At 43.3% G+C, this 17436-nt stretch overlaps 1 protein-coding gene across 1 annotated transcript in view; it reads left to right on the top strand.

The window, feature by feature from the left end:
• Positions 1-16653, top strand: part of RAB3B (RAB3B, member RAS oncogene family) — a 71691-nt gene extending 55038 nt beyond the window's left edge. The window contains exons 5-6 of the mRNA XM_004774473.3: positions 10635-10822; positions 15192-16653. Of these exons, the coding sequence (XP_004774530.1) occupies positions 10635-10822 (188 nt within the window). The 3' untranslated portion in view covers positions 15192-16653. The remainder of the gene's footprint in view (positions 1-10634; positions 10823-15191) is intronic.
• Positions 16654-17436: the final 783 nt, after the last annotated feature.

Below are 17436 nucleotides of genomic sequence, written 5' to 3'. Positions count from 1 at the left end.
GCTGATTTTATGTATATACTTTGATGTATTAGAAACAAGGATATGTCATCAGCATGTCAATCCTTAGAACTAAACAAGACTAAGTTCTAAAAGGTGAGTTAGTTTTATATTTGGAAAAAAATAATAATTGGCATGCCAGGCCCTCATGACTAAGATTTTTAACAAGTGAGTTGGTTAAATATTTATTAGGTGCTTACCTTGTGCCAGGCACTATTCTAAGTGTTTTAAAGTAATATTCATTTAATTTAATTCCACTAGAGCCCTCTGACATACATATTTCTCTTATCTGTAAATTGTTTTTTTTTTTTTAAACAGATGAGAAAACTGAGGCACAGAGAAATTGAGTAACTTGCTTAAAGTCACACAGCTACTAACAGGTAGAGTCAGAATTTGAACCCAAGCAGAAGTCTGCCTCCATAGCCTGTGCTCCTAACTACTTAACCTCACTGTATAGTAACTATGATAGTAGGTGACATTGATCCAGGCATTCTATGAGATGCTGTGTATTAATTATTTCATTTAGTTCTCCCTATAACCTTTCCAAGTAGGTACTCTAGGGTATGTCCAATACTCTGAAAAATGAAGTTCAGAGGGCTTAAATAATTTTCTCAAGTTTATGCAGTTAAGAAGTAGTGGAGTCAGTTTAGATCTATCAAATTTATGTAGGAACATAGATGAAGTCAGAGTAATTCTTGAGTTTAGGGAGGCACTTAAAGAAGGCCTTAATCAATAGGTCAGATTTGGGCAGGTCATAGTAAACCATGTCTGTCCTACACAATTTCCTGAGCTTTCCTCTGTTGCTTACTAGTATTTGACTATTTGGACACCTGTCTCTCTTGCTAGACCTCAAGAGCAACAAGGTTATGTCTCATTTGGTTCATTATCCTAAGTACCCAGAATAGGTTAGATATTCATTCATTCATCCATTTTTTTCACTTATTCACTGAGCACTTAGTCTAAGCTGGGCTCTGTCTTGGTACTTGGGTTATAATAGTGAACAGAACAGCTATTGCATTTATTATCATGGAACTAATGGATAAGGGACAATAAACAAATAATTATACAAATATATAATTTAACATGTTTTAAAGAGACAAACTGAATGGTGTGTGAATTATCTCAATAAAACTGTTAGAAATTGTATTAAGTTCTGCATGAGGTAGGACTCTTGTTAACGGCAAGTGATAGAATCCCAAATCTGTTTTTAAAAGAGATTTAAAATAGATTAAAATATAGCATGGAGGACATGGGGAGATAGAGAGGAGAAGGGAGTTGGGGGAAATTGGAGGGGAGGTGAACCATGAGAGACTATGGACTCTGAAAAACAATCTGAGGGTTTTGAAGGGGTAGGGGGTGGGAGGTGGTGGATATTATAGAGGGCACAGATTGCATGGAGCACTGGGTGTGGTGCAAAAATAATGAATACTGTTATGCTGAAAATAAATAAAAAATAAATTTAAAAAAATATATATAAAATTTAAAAAAATAAAATAGATTAAAATAGATTTAAAATACTGTTTTAAAAATAGAATTTATTAGCTCTTATAGCTGGAAAGTCCACTAGATCTAGGATTCAATTGTACGTTCCATTTCTCAACTTTGCTAATCCCTTCAGCCTCCTTCCTTCTCCAAACTCTATGAGGAGTAAGATGGATGATGGCAGCTCCAGATTATCTTCCCAACTCCTGCAAAAAAATGCCTTCTGTGTCCCAGCCGCCATATAGCAATGTCAGGGAAGACTGTGATTGGCCACCCGTGAGTCAATGCCTGTCCCAGTGGCGGGGGAGGCGGGTATGATAACCTGTAGTGCCACCACAACTCTTTAAAATAGTGATTCCCTAAAGGAAGGAATGGTGGGCAGATAAAAGTAACATAAGTTACAAGTGCTGTGAAGAAAGTGAGAAAAGAGAAACCTAATTTTAGAGACTCAAGATCTTCTGAGAAAGTAACACTGAAGCTGAGAACTAAAAGATGAGAAGAAGTTAGCTAGGCAGAGTGTGTGTGAGTGTGTGTGTGGGTGGGTGTGTGGGGGGAGGCAGAGGGCCATATTCCAGATCAAGAATAGTCCTAATGTGGGGTAGAGCTTGAAGCACTCATGATACTGAAAGAAGCCCATGCCACAGGGACTAGACAATCAAGGGGAGAGTAGTATGAGAGGAGAGTAGAGAGGCAGGCAGGGGCCAGGTCTTGAAGGATCTTGTGGACCACGTTAAGACTTGCAAGGATGTGATCAGATCCGGGAACAGTGAGGGAGGGCGCTCAGCCTTCCTCATCCCCACATCCATCCTATCCCTCTGCTGTTCCAACAATTAAGTAAGTTTCAGTGGTGTGCTGGCCACCATAGTAGTGCTTCTCTTCTGCTTTATGGGATTCCTCTTCAGGACTCCCTTTCCTTTAGTTTTTCTCAGCTCACTAGGCCAAGACTAGTGATACGGCCAGCAGCTAGCTTTTATTAAAGCTGTGAGTAGCAGCAGTCATCAATATCTTCAAAGTTCCTGGTATATGGGTGAGACCATGGAGTCACTGAGGCAAGTGGATCTTTGGGAAAGTGCAGGAGTTTCAGGAACTCCTGTTCTTTCTTTTCTTTTCTTTTTTTTTTTTTTTTAAAGATTTTATTTTATTTGACAGAGAGAGGCACAGCTAGAGAGGGAACACAAGCAGGGGGATTGGGAGAGGGAGACGCAGGCTTCCTGTCTGGTAGGGAGCCGATGTGGGGCTCCATCCCAGGATCCTGGGATCATGACCTGAGCCAAAGGTAGATGCCTAATGACTGAGCCACCCAGGTACCCCAGGGACTCCTGTTTTAAGAAACATGGCATTTGAGGGCCTCTGCCCTCCTGCGATCCTCAGAAAGGGACTTCTTGTCCCTTCCCTAAATCTGAATGCAAATGGGTCTAGCCAAAACTCAAAGGATAGTAAAAGAGAAATGCACTTCTGCCTATAAGGGAAGGAGAGACTCATTTACAATGTGGTTTTGGAACACACACATACAGTCACTCCCACAAAGTATAGTGGAATTAGGAGGCTGAGGGTTAGGACTTAGGAGGCTGAGGGTTTTATCCTTTTTCTGCCACTAGTTTACTATGTGACCTTGAGCATCATGTTTCCTGTCCCTGGGTCTTAGTTTGGCCATCTGAAAAATGGGATTTGGATTCATTGAATGGGAAGGTACATTTGGCTCTATTCCTCTTTGAGTCCATGATTTCAGTTCCCATAATTCCTACTTATCACTCAGACTCCACAGACCCTTATACACTGCTTGCTTATTTTAGGTGCCTGTTAGATGTTGTGGTGTTTTTTCATTTGGTGTTTTTGGGTTTTTTTCTGGATTGGAATGAACAATTGAAACCTGCATCACTGACCCTGGTTACAGAGAATCAAAGACCCAACTGACATTGATAATAACTAACAGTGACTATAGTTTACAAGGTGTTTTCACAACAATTTTCTATGATCCTCACTCTTACTTCTAGCCTGGAAGATGCCATTATCATCCGCTCCATTATACTGATGAAGAAGCTGAGTCCACTCTCGTGTTTTCTTGCACATAATGAGCTGTGCCACACTTCTGTGTCTTTATTTTTTCATTGAAAGATTATGTAACTTTTCTAAATGATTCAGGTAACAGGTATTAGGTCCAGTACTCAAACTCAGGCCTTGGACTAAAAATCTTAATGTCCCCATTATATCATCATCCAGTGGTGTTTTTCCAAAAAGCTTGCCATGGTTTCTCATCAAATTTCTACCCTTGGTCACAGTGTTAGTGAGATTTCTTTAGTGATAACATATAACTCAAGTTAGGAACTTAGATAATAAAGGTTTGTTTCTCACAGATGCTAGCTACAAGTCAGCTCTGACTCTGTTCCATATGTCTTCTTACTCTGGGATCCAATCTGAGGTGGCTAAACTAGACAAAGGCTCTTAAATCTTCTATTGGGACTTGGAATGCCCACATCCATTGGCCAAAGCAAGTCAGATGACCAAATCTAATGTCAGTGGAACAGGGATATATTCCTCCCCCAAGTCGGCTCTGCAAGCCATTTGCCAGTGGGAAGGGGAGCCAGATCCTCTAGAGGAAGGCAAGGGAATGATCTGCCACAATCACCTAACACATGATGGACCCAGGGAACACAGGGTTACCTGCCCGTAAGATGCTCATTGGTAGGATACCTGGGTGGTACAGTCAGCTAAGTGTCTGACTCTTGGTTTTGGCTCAGGTCATGATCTCAGGGTCATGAGATCCAGCCCTATATTGGGCTCTGTGCTTGGTGGTGAGTCTGCTTGAGATTCTCTTCCTCTCCCCCTCCCCCATGCTCTAGATAAATAAATGAAATCTTCAAAATAAATAAATAGGGACGCCTGGGTGGCTCAATAGTTAAGTGTCTGCCTTTGACTCAGGTCATGATTCCAGGGTCCTGGGATAGAGCCCCATGTCGGGTTCCCTACTCCACAGGAAGCTCCTTTACCCTCTCCTATTCCCCCTGCTTGTGTTCCCTCTCTCTCTGTCAAATAAATAAAATCTTACAAATAAATAAATAAATAAAATATTTTAAAATAAGGTATTCATTGACTAGGGGAACAAAATAATAGAGAGAGAATTTCAACATCCTTTGGGTAGATGGCTTTGCCAGTCCTTAGCCTATGTGCTGTCATTCTTCACTCTTTTCTCTCTCCTGCAAACATGCCCGTCCCTTGCCCCGGGTTTGACATTTGCGGGCTGGTTTCCCAGGCTCCTGTGACAGTGGCTTCTGTCTGGATTAAGCCAAGGAGAGACACTGGCAAGGCCAAAGGGGCACCTGTATATTCCCACTCCTCCTTCCTCAAGTAGAGGCGGTTGCTCTTCTCTGGCCATGGTTCCAGCTTCTTTTGACCGTAGTAATGGATTTATTAGTTTGTTTGCAGTTGATGAGCTCTGGTTTCCTCACTATTCTGTCTGCCTCTTTGTTCTTCTATCACCTGTATAACCAATTCCCTCTGGTTTACATGTTAAGAATAATTCCCATTTTCCTGTTGGAATCTGACTGAAACGACTGTGTAAGGTGCCATGAGAGTACAGTGGAAAGGTACATCGTATGTTCTGAATGGTGGAGGTGGGGTAGGAAGAGAAAAGGAAGGCTCTTTGCAATCAGTGATTCCACAGGTGAAGAATGAAGGTGATCGGGAATAGGAGCTGGAGAGTAATAACATGAGCAATGACACCAAATAAGACAGTGTCGGCGGGGGGTGGGAAGGTGGGTGAGCCTGGTGGTAGGTACTATGGAGGGCACATATTGCATGGAGCACTGGGTATGGTGCATAAACAATGAATTCTGGTACACTGAAAAGAAATTTAAAAAATTAAAAAAAAAAAAAAAAAAAAAAAGGAAGAAGAAAGTGTCAAGAGGTGCCTGGGTGGCTCAATTGGTTAAGTGACTGACTCGGTTTTGGCTCAGGTCAAGATCTCAGGGTCCAGGGATCGAGCCCCGTGTTGGGCTCTCTGCTCAGTGGTGAGTCTGCTTCAGGATTCTCTCTCTCCCTCTTGCCCTCCCCCTGCTCTCTCTCTCTCACTAAAACAGATAATCTTTTTTTTTAAGATTTTATTTATTTATTTGACAGAGAGAAAGAGATTACAAGTAGGCAGGGAGGCAGGCAGAGGGCAAGGTCTAAGCAGGGAGCCTGATATGGGACTCGATCCCACTCGATCCCAGGACTCCAGGATCATGACCTGAGCTGAAGGCAGTTGCTTAACCAACTGAGCCACCCAGGCAACCCAAACAAACAGATAATCTTAAAAGAAGAAGTGTCATTGTCTCTAGAGCATTGTGTGAGCCAGGAAGATGAGGTTGGGGAAGTAGGTAGAGGTCAAGACATGCAGGTTCTTGGGTGCTAAGACAGTGAGGCTGGGTGTTGCATTAATTAGACCGCTGTCAGTCCCAGCTATATAAATCCAAGTCAAAATAGCTCAAATTATACAGACAGAAGCATAGCTGAGCATAATGGAAGAGAAGGCTTCTGTAAATGAGATGATAAATCCAGGGTGTTGGATGAATGGTCCACATGAAACTCAAAGTTTCTGAACATGAGAACAGCTCTGGACAGAAAGGAAGACAGTGAGTCCCTTGCCAAATCATCAGTGACTAGAAGGACATGAGTTGAAGATTGATACATGACAGAGATGGGAGGTATCAGAGCGAGACAGAAAAGGAATTTGAACATCAAAGTGGAAGAGAGATGTTCTGGGGCAGCATCAGGATGAGGAGCGATGAGTTCAGTTGGTCATGGGTTTTGAGTAGAATTCAGAGGTCAAATTCAGAAGTAGGCAGTGTGTACAAACTCTGTGGGTCTCTGGCAGCTGTCTTTGGACGGGACAGGTAAACATGATCTTGGGGGTGGTAAGGATTATTTCAGATTCATCTAAGATTGGGCCCTATTAAAGACAGCAGAAATATTGTTCTGAAGCCAATTAGAGGGAGGAAAGGATGGAGGGCTAGTCTGATTAATTGGTTGTCATCTTCCTGACCTCACTAGGCTCTCAGCTCCTGAGAATCCTTATTAATGAACCCGAGGAAAAGGTTACCATCTGGGCCTGCCAATGAAGGGCCTTCCAGAAGTCTGACAGTAATTGGGTGGGTGTGCATTTGGGGTGGTTCTGCTAGGAAAAAAGACCCATGAGCTGGCTCGGGCCATGAGCTGCTTATTTGAATCAGAGCTCTGATACCTTGGGTACTTTTGAGATGACAGTGACGACATCTCCTTGGCATGACATATGAGCTCTCCATGAGTCTCCACGAGACTTACTGCTTCATCACTCATCACTTTGGGCTTTCTGCTCTAATGATAGCAAACTGCTGTTCTTTGCCCCATTATCTGTGCTCATGCTGTTTCCCCTGCCTAGTAGGCTACACATGTATGTGCTCACACATACACTCACAATCACCTGTCTTTAGCTGATATCTGCTTAGGAATCACCTTCTCCAAGAAGCCTTCCCTGGCTCCCAGGACAGTTAGGTACCTCCTCTCGTGCCCTGCTAATCCCCTCACTTTTCACCATTCCAGCATTTATCACTGTGCTGTCATCAGTGTGTCTGTTTCCCACACAAGACTAGGATCTCCTTGAGGGCAAGAACTCCTGATTCACCTCAGTGTCCTTGTGCATGTTGAGCTGAGCTCTCATGACCCGCACTGTGCATATCCTCTCAAGCACGCCCTCCATGCTCATTCCCAACTCCTTCATTCATCTGTACAACCAACACTCACCAAGCACTTATTCCTCTGGCTAGTGCTGGGGCTCAGATGAATGACATGATCCCTGCTCTGGGAGCTCCTTGTCAAGTGGACTTCTACCATGCTGGGTAACATGTGCTATAGCAGAGGGAAGCACAGAGGGAAATGAAGGGGCTGTATTTAAGCCGAGTCCTGAAGAATGAGAAGTTAGTTAGGTGAAGAGTTCTGCTCAATGCTAGCCTTAAAGTCTCCCCTCTCCACCAACTTCTGGAAGCCTCCTCCTGCAGCCTCCTCCCCTGCTGTGCTCTGTCTCCCCTGTATTCCAGCACAGCCTCTGGTTTGCTGTACCTGGTTAGTAAATGTTACAGTGTGTTTGGTCACTGTGCCAACTGAGCGAGACAAGGGGACATAAGGGATAGAGCCCTGGCTTATGCCCATCTCCGAGTCTAGGTTTTCCTATCTGTACATTACAAATAACTTCTGCCTTGCCCTACCCTGCTCACAAGGTTTTAAAATTATATTTTTGAACTGTTACAGGTTCACCCCATTTCACAGATGAAGAAATAGAGGGTGAGAGAGATTGAAGAACTTGCCCGAGGTCACACAGCTAGTAGCTGACAGGGACTATATTCAAATCCAGACTATATGACTCCTGGGCCTCTTCCCACTGCCCACCTATGCAACATGACATGTCCTTTCCTTAGTGCCAATTCCTCAGAAGGGATTTGTGCCCCTGGCCTTGACCTGTGTCCTCATCTTCATCCATACTGATAGTTAGAGCCTATTTCCTTCTTTACCTGTTTTCCCCTTTCCGAGGCAAGCAACACACTTCCTCCACCTCCCCAAACATTGTCATTTACCAGGAAGTCAATTTTTATGATATTCATTAAGGAAGACATGCTGGGGGGGGGTTCTCTGATGCTGATGGGGTTTCTGTGGCCCAGATAATGACCCAGTAGCCACCTCCTTCTTTATCACGTGGCCACAGTTAGGGCACACTTCTGCTGCTGGCCTTTCTCAGGTTATGAGATGGGCCACAGAGAGGCTGTCAACCAGAGGAGGGCTGGGAAGAGTTGGAAGTGCCTTCAAGCTGAGATGGCGGGGGAAGAAGAACCCTGTCTGTATCTGGGGGCTTCAGCCCTCTCTGTGGACAGTGCACTAATGGGGAGAAGGAGGGAGGAGGAAAGGACGCCCCTCCTTTGTGGGGAAAGATGATAAAAGGAGAGAAATGGGATGAAGAGGACATGAGAAGAGCCAGGTGAAAGTAGAGAAAAAGCAACTGTCGTTCCAACAGGCAACTCTGGGCAGCAGTTAATCCGTCGTCTTGCTCAATTCTCCCAGTTGCTCTCAGTAGAAAGGTACTGTGGCTATTTCCACGTAACAGCCAAGGAGCCTGAGACTGAGCGGCTAAGTGATTCAGAGAAATAAAGTGACTTGCCCAGATTCAGACACTGTGGTAGTCAAATTAAAGCAAAGGGGGGCAGGGCACCTGGGTGGCTCAATCAGTTAAACATTTGCCTTTGGCTCAGGTCCCAGGTCATGGTCCCAGGGTCTTGGGATTGGGCCCCCCACCTTGGACTCCCGGCTCAGTGGGGAGTCTGCTTCTCCCTCTTCCTCTGCCCCTCCCCCTGTTTCTGCACGTGCTGTCTGTCTCCTCTAATAATAAATAATATCTTAAAAAAAAAAAAGGCAAGAGGGGACTAAAGGGACTTGTAAGGAGGGGAACATATGGTCAAGGAAGGAAGGAAAGAAATTGAAAGGGAGAAAGAAAAAAAAAAAACAGAGCAAGAGAAGTGGGAGACAGGGCTATGTATGGACATGGAGGCAGCCATATCCAGATCTAAACTTAATTTCTGCTAATATAACTATGTGACCTTGTGTGAGTTATGTTCTCTTGGAGGCTTCATTTTCTCATTTATAATTTGAAGATGATTATATTTGCCCACAGGCTGTTGTGAGGATGAAGTAAGATAGTATTTCCCAAGCTCCTGGCATAGTGTCTGACATTTAGTAGGTGCTTAACAAATATAAAGAATCCCAAGGAGAAAATATGAGGAACATAAGGGAAAAGAAGGAGTGACACAAAAGGGAAGAGAGAAGGTTTTGAGAAGAAAAAAAGATGGGCCTGGAAAGAGAAGAAAGAAGAAGGCAGATGGACAAAAGAGGAGGGAGGAGGCTAGGGTAGGAACATGTAGAGAAGAGCTGCCACCAACCTGGCCAGAATTCCACAGCTGGAAAGCAGCCATATTGTCTGAATCAAGAGGGTCTTCCTTATTTCTCCCAGGACAGCCAAGTTCTGTTCATTGTCCCTGAAAGTGTCATTCAAGATCATAAGGTACAAAACAGACAAGATCTCTCACGTGTCAAGTGCAGTCCTCCAGGTGCCTTATGTAGGGTTTGTGTGGAGAGGAAGAGATACAGGGGAATTCTAGGGGGGATCTGTGAAGGAGGAACCTCATGGAGTGGAGATACGCCAGTGAGTTTGGGATGGAAAGGGCAAATGAAACTTTGCTTGTTCAGTGTGGATCTTGGGGTGCCTTCCAGATCCTAGACTAGAGCTTGCCAGGCTGAGATGAGTGGAAGGCAGGGGAAAGAGGAGGAAAAGCCCTGGTCAAAAAGGTCAAAGCCTGGACTTTGTCAAACACTGGTTCCTCTGTTTATCTTGGGCAAGTCGGCTTGTTTCTCTAAGCCACAGTGTCTGCATTAGTGAAATGGAGAGGGTCTGCAGAGGAGACATGAGGATCCGATGAAGTAATGGAGGTGAGAAACACATTGGGAGAATGTGAAGTGCTGTGTACACATATTGAAATATTCACTCTTTCAGAAAACACCTAATGACACCTACTCTGTGTCAGGCACAACGCTATACACTTTACCTGCATTATCTTGTTTAATGAGGTAGGTAAAATTATCCCCATTTATAAACCAGGGAGTTGATTCATAAAGAGAATTAGGTGACTTGCTGGGGGTAACACAGCTGGCCAATGGTAGAACCAGGATCTAGCTGACTCTACAGCCAGTGCAGGTAACCCTTGCCCTGTGCCACCTCTTTATTTATTTATTTATAAATTTTATTTTAATTTTGTTAAAGGTTTTATTTATATATTTGAGAGAAAGAGTGAGAGGCAAAGAGCATGAGCAGGGGAGGGGCAGAAGGAGAGGGAGAAGCAGACTCCCCACTGAGCAGGAAGCCTGACGTGGAGCTCAATTCCAGGACCCCAGGACCATGACCTGAGTTGAAAGCAGATGCTTCCCTGACTGAGCCACCTCGGGCACCCCTGTATTATCTCTTTAAAGCAGAATCCTCTGCCATGGAATTAGGCCTCCGTGCTTCGCTGCTTTGCACCAGCTATATTAATCTGGAGTTTTCTGGCCAGGGGGCATAAAAACGAAGGGAAAAATCCTTACTGTTATCTCTCTTCTCTCCTTAGGGTTTGACTTCTTTGAAGCCAGCGCCAAGGAGAACATCAGTGTGAGGCAGGCCTTCGAGCGCCTGGTAGATGCCATTTGTGACAAGATGTCTGATTCGCTGGACACAGACCCCTCCGTGTTGGGCACCTCTAAGAACACCCGTCTCTCAGACACCCCACCGCTGCTGCAGCAAAACTGCTCATGTTAGGCAAGGCCCACCCTCCTGATCTCCCCTTCTTGTGACCCCACACCCACTCTGCTTCCCCTATTACAGTCGGTCCACCCCCAGCCCCATGCAGGCTGAGTTGCTGCTGTCCTTTGCCTGCAGCAGAGGCAGAAATGTGCCCCTTGAGTTCTCTGTAGATAGTCCCACTAAGAGACCACCAGTCCTAGACTAAGAGCCAGGTCACAGCATGGGTAGAGATTCATTTTACAAAAGAAGACTCTATCTTACAAAGGGGATTCACTTCAGGGACTTGGAAAGCGAGTCTCTTTTCTGTCTTTAAAATAAGATTTCTTCCATTTACCAGAATTTGACACAGCATACTTTGCAGGGCCCACCTGCACAGCTAATCCTATTAAAGTAAATGTCCTCATACACAACATGCTTGTTTCCTATCAGGCTCCCTGTGGGGCTTCGTCTCACTGCAAGCCAAGCTTTGACTCTCAAAGCCCTATGCCTGTTACCACGGATGCCCACAGGGCCTCGGGCAGTTGCTGTGGTGACAGGCCAGAGCTAATCTCCAGAGAGCTCAGACTCTCTAATGATGCTGAAGGAGCAAAGGCTGAGTCAGAAATATACTTAAAAGAAAAGATTATTCCCTGCAAAATGTCAAAGGTTCCGACTATATAAAAGAGCAGGAGGGTGAGCTCAAGAAAGATAGAAAGAAAAGAGAAACACAGGCAAGATGAAGGAACAGGTCATGACTTTCTGATTTTGCTGCTTTCCAGCTAGTCTTAACTGTGGGAACTCCATGAAATCGGTCTTTGTTTTTTAGACTCCCAGAATTTGAAATATTTAGAGTTACCTAGTCTGACTAGTTAGTTTCAGTCTTCACATCTCTGGAAAGTGAATGCCAGGCCTCACAACCAAATCTCTTTCTTCTTCTTTTTATTTTTATTTTCTTTCTTTCTTTCTTTTTTTTAAGAATGTTATTTATTTATTTAGAAAGAAAGAAAGAGCGAGCAGGAGGAACAGATGGAGAGAGAGACCCTCCAGCAGACTCCCTGCTGAGCCCGGGGCCCAACTTGAGATTCTATCCCACAACCCTGAGATCATGACCTGAGTCAGAATCAAGAGACAGTTGCTTAACTGACTGAGCGACCCCAGGCACCCCACCAAATCTCTTTCTTCTAAAACACACCTTCTAGGCAGGGCTGGGAGCTCATTGTCTATACCACCCTTGGGCAGCTCTCATAATCAGAAAGTTTTCTTTGCTTTAAGCTGAAATCTGTCCCCTGGAAATTCTTCTTTCTCTCCTCACCCCATTTATCCCAGCTCTGCTGTCAGAGACTTCACAGTCCGTGCTTCTTCAACTCCTGTCACCCTCAGATGATTTGAGAAAGAAACCACGACCTCTGCCTTCTCTGAATCAAGTAGTTCTGCTGTTATTTATAATGTCTTCCTACCATTTTACCCTTTCTTCCCAACCCATCTTTCAGTCGCTCCTGAGTAGTTTGACTGGGAAATGTGATTCTAAGCAGGATAAATCTGAGGGGACATGACCCTAACAAAGTTGGGAAAGCTGAACTCAGGTCCCAATCCCACACTCATTCTCTTGGGAGTGAAATCTTCATTTCTCCTGAAGAGTGGATATGAAACCACTCCGAGTGGAAACTGCTTAACTAAATACCTGAAGGGAAAAACTAAACCAAAATCAAAACCACAAAACCCTCTGATACCAGAAACAAACCGAATGGACTCCAGTTTGTCTAGACATGGCAGAAGTTTGGTTTTTAGCTGAAATAATGAAATGGAACTAGCAGTGATTCCTGAAAATCTCTCCTTCCAGGCCTGACCCAAATCCCTATCTTCCCCCTGCACTAACACGCTACCTCAGAAGTTGGTGAGGGAAGAAGGTGTTGGAAGCGTCTCTTCCAAGTTTTCTCTCCATTTCAAATGCCTCTCATTATCCTAGGAAAGTGCATTGACTCACATAGTTCCAGTGACTACCTAAAAGGACCCTCCAGAGTCAGCCCTACGGAGATGTTGCTTTCTGATGCAATGAACAGGATAGAGCTTTGGACGTTGGAATCAGGAATCCTGGACTCTGGATCAGTCACTCCATCTCTGAGTATTGATTTCCCACCTACAAAATGAGGGTGCTATTTGGGTAATCTTTAAGGTCCCTTCTAGTGCTCATAACTCTCTGATTTTCTTTTTCACCTTCATCATTTCAGTTGATCTGCAGAAAAAAAACAAGAGATGAGGATTATCCCCCCAGTGTCATTGTAGCTAACACTGATGTCATGCTTACTAGACATTGTTCCAAGCACTTTACATGTATTAACTTACTTATCATCTCAACATCTTTGTGAAGGAGGCACTATAATCAACCTCATTTAAATATGAGGAAACTAAGGTATAAAAAGATTCTCTAGCTTGCCTAAGGTCATATAATGAGTAAGCAGTAGAACAGGGGTTCCAATCCAGGCAGTAGGCTCCAAGGTTGATGCTCTTACCACATTCTGTACTACACTTTTCATGAATAAACTGTGACCCAAAAAGGTCAAGATGGTCAAGATGGTACAGCTAGCAAGTGTGAGAGCTGTGTTAAGATTCAATCCCAAGGACATCAGATTCTAAGTCCACTCGAGAAAAGACTTACGTCTCTTTGTTAACAAATCTCTCAACTATTCAGACTAATCCGAGGAGATGGATGTCTAATGCTTCTGGAAAGTAGTTTCTGAGGCAACCAGGTCCTAAGAGACGGAGCAAAAATTGTCCAGCGTTTCTCAAGTTCAAGTCCCTGTATCAGCTGTTGTCAGGAGGTTCTTACCTAGCCCTCAAGTAGTGCTTTAAGCAGCTGCCTGCTCCAGCAAGGGGACATTTTGCAGGAATGACTTGGTTGACTTCTTTGACCACGGAAGGATGTGATCCCTTTACAGGCAGTGGTTCTAGATGTGCTTTTTACACCGTCAAGTCTATACAGGTCAGGCATAATTACAATTTTCCTGGGCAGTAAAACCCATCTGCTCTAGTCCTTGGATTTCAGACTGAGCTCCTACTGACCCTTGGATATTTTATTTTTATTCTTTTTTTTTTATTCTTTTGTTTCATATTGGATATCCAGGCAAAGACTGAAATTTTTAAAAATTGTTAAATTCTTTACAACTCAGGAGCCAGTGTAAGCAATTTTCTTCACAACAGATAGAATCGAGAGTCAAATGTAATTGTGGCAAACTCTTCTGCTGGGCAGCAAACAAGCAGAGCTGCTTGCTAGATGGCAGTTCCCCAGCCCTGCTCTGTGACCTTGTTTCTGCCGCGTGGAAGGCAGGAGCTTCTAGCTGATTACTGTGCAATGTTTGTCAATCACAGTAATAGTGCCATTAGCCACCAAGGTTCAAGCTGCAGAGTATGTTAGTAGTAACTTGTCCTGGTTTTCCTTTTGCTTAACAATCCAAATAAAGAATTAAAAATAAAAACAAAAAACTCTTGACCTCAAAAGAGGCAAAAGTAGGCCAGATGTGCAATACGGTGTTGTAGCTTTTTACAGAACCTGTTTTAAATGCATATGTATCAGTAAATACAAAGTGATTCGTGACTTACTCTTGTCTCCTCAGTCTGTAGCATTAATTAACTTCTAGGAGCATCAACGGGGTAGAATGGCCAAGACTTGTCAAATATTAGATCAGGAAGGGAGCTTAGAGAAAATCCTGTCCAGGCTTCTCATTTTACAAAGAGGAAGGTTGAGGTCCAGAGAGGAAAAGGAAATTTCCTAGGGCCACTCTGAAAGTGTATTAGTGATGGAGTCAGGACTTCGTCTTGGATCTCCTCTATGTAGAAATTTATCATGTTTACAGAAATGTATCTACTGTGGGCCTGGTGCTATTAAACACTGGATAAATATATTTGAAAACAAGTGATTCCCTGCCTGCAGGGTACCTATAGTCTAATGGAGGTGCTATTTCTAAAATATTATCCCAATTTGGCAGTCAAGGAAACATAGCCTTGGAAAAGCCAACATATTCAAGTCACTCAGTAATATCATTTAAATTCACTTCTGACTCATGCTCATTCCATTTCTTTATTCGGATTTCTCTCAGATGAAGGGTATATGGAGTGGTGGTAGTGACGGGCTCCAGTGTCCCAGCTGATATTGGTTAATTAATTCTGAGAGTCCTTGGTCTCACAATTACTTTGTGACTGCAGCCTGATAATGTCCAGAGAATGATAAGAATATCTGCCAGACTTGACTTTCCTGTTCACATTACCTGCTCCTGCTCCAAAGCTCTTTGCTTGGGTGTCAAGGTTCCTAGAGTGTCTTGAGGAATGTTTGTTTGGTTTGTTTGCTGAGAGTTTTGGGTAAGGAGAAGGAACTACAGTAACCAGTGTCCTGGGATTTCATTGATTTCAGATTCTGCATCTCTACTAAGTTATTCCTGATGACCTGCCACAGTTGGAGGATCAGCCCATGCCTGGGATTGCATGCAAGAGAAGACAGGCCTGTGAGATACAAATACTGTTAAGTGATGTTTTTGAAGGCCTTCATCCCTTATATAAAGTAGGCAAAACTAAAATTTATGCATTCAGATTTATTCAATAAATAAATGTATGTGTCAGGATATAATCAGTGGCAGACTAAATACAAACCTTGTCTTCATGAAGCTTAAAGTCTAGTAGCTTGTGGTTTAGTCTAGACATTGTAAAATACCCAAATATAATTAAAAAGTGCTCTGAAGAAAAGGTACATCATTCTATGAGAATACAACTGGGAAAACTGAATCATTTGTCGAGTTGTTTCAGGAGGCCTAGAAAATCTCCACTGCCTCCCAAGTACCTCTGCTATCCACTGACCATTGCTTTATATTCTTCAAGCTTTCATCCTTTAGTTCAAACCTTTGATGACTAGTCAAATACAAATCCTCCAGAAAGAGTAAGGGTGAGAGAAACAGTATTTGTACCTGTGAAATATGTTTAGACTGCCTGATTCAGAGTTAACTGTTGTCTTCTGAGGGACATAAGGAAACATAGTGATTTGAAACAACAGACATTTGTTATTTCTCATGATTCTGGGGGTTGGTTGGCTGATTCTTCTTCTGGTCTAGAATGATGTCATTCACATGCCTGGAGTCCCAACTGAAATGACTAGGGTGGTTGAGGTGACTCTCCATGTGTTTTCATCTTCCAGAAGACTGCCCAGACTTGCTCACTTGGTGGTAGAAATTTTTCTAGCAGCAAGAGAGGGCAAGCTCCTGTGTAGAAGTACTTCTTCTTGAGCCTCTGTTTGTATTGTGTTTGGTAATGTCCCACTGACTAATGCAAGTCACATACAAGGGGTGGGGAAATAGGTGCCATCTCTTGATGCAAGGAGCTATAAAATATTGTGGCCATTTTTTCAGCCCACTGAAGGAAGCAACACTAAGCCGTCTGGAACCAAGTCTGAGAAATTTCCCTGGGTCTTAAAACCTGGTATCCCCAAAGAGAAACGTCACAATAGTTTGCAGCAGGGCAATATCACCATTTGTTTAGTTCTCCAAAGGGTCTGCTTTGGAGGAATGAAGACACATCTGTATGGTGTTTTGATGCATATTTCACCATTCATTTGGTTACTTCTTAGCTACTCCCTGAGGGATGAATCTGGCTTCTCATTCTGTGGAATTAACTGTAATAACGATTGTGATTCCCACCTGAGATTCCTGGCTGGAGGCCCAGCAGAAGGATTCAGTGTATGCAGAAAAGATGGCCCAAAGGATAGTTGAGGGGCATCTGGCTGGTTCAGTCGGTAGAGCATGAGACTCTTGATCTCAGGTTTATAAGTTTGAACTGCATGTTGGATGTAGAGATTACTTAAAAATAAAGTCTTTTTAAAAAGAGAACAGTTGGTCCCTCTGTTATAGCTATATTGTCTTCCTTGGAGACCTCATCTGGTTCTGTGGCTTTAGATGCCAAGTCTTTGGTAATGATGTGTATACACAGTGTCCAGCAGACATCTCCATGTCCACCTTGGAACTCTTAATTCTTAATTCCTTCTCTTTCTTTCCTTTTGTTTCCTTCCTTCCTTCCTATCTTTCTTTCCCTTTCTTCCTTTCTTTTTTCCTTCCTTCCTTCCTTCTACCTCTAGCACAAGTCCTGTGAGTCTACTTTTAAAATATATTTCAAATCTGCCTACTTTTCTCCATTTCCATTGCCATGATCTTGGTCCAAGCCACTTGTTTCTCCCCTAGAGAGCTACCATAGAGTTCATAACCAGTTTCCCTAGTCCACATTTGTTCTCCCACAGTCCATCCTCTACACAGCACAGATCTTTTAAAAATATAAATGCTGGGGTTTACTTCAATACAACACATGAAAAGAATCCAGAGACTTCAATTACTATTAATTATTAATTATTCAATTATTATTAATAATGGTTATTTTATCAATTCTGTTTCTAGCCCTGAATCTGCCCCTAACTTACTATAGGACCCCTGGTAAATCATTTCTTGTAATAGCTAGCTATGACTTCTCCCCAGAATTTCTTCTGGAAATAGTCATCTCTTCTACTACTCCTTCATCCAAAACAGGTGATTCTAGTAAAGACTGTCAGTAAAGTGGGCATGTGATCAAGCAAGGCCAATCAGAATTCTTCCCTAGGATTTGAAAAGAAGAAATTGGAGCTA

This window comes from Mustela putorius, unplaced genomic scaffold (genome assembly GCF_011764305.1).
Source record: "Mustela putorius furo isolate JIRA1106 unplaced genomic scaffold, ASM1176430v1.1 tig00003853_pilon_pilon_pilon, whole genome shotgun sequence".
Taxonomy (NCBI): domain Eukaryota; kingdom Metazoa; phylum Chordata; class Mammalia; order Carnivora; family Mustelidae; genus Mustela; species Mustela putorius.
The sequence above is the reverse complement of the archived record's forward strand: the minus strand, read 5'-3'. Positions and strand labels throughout refer to the sequence as shown.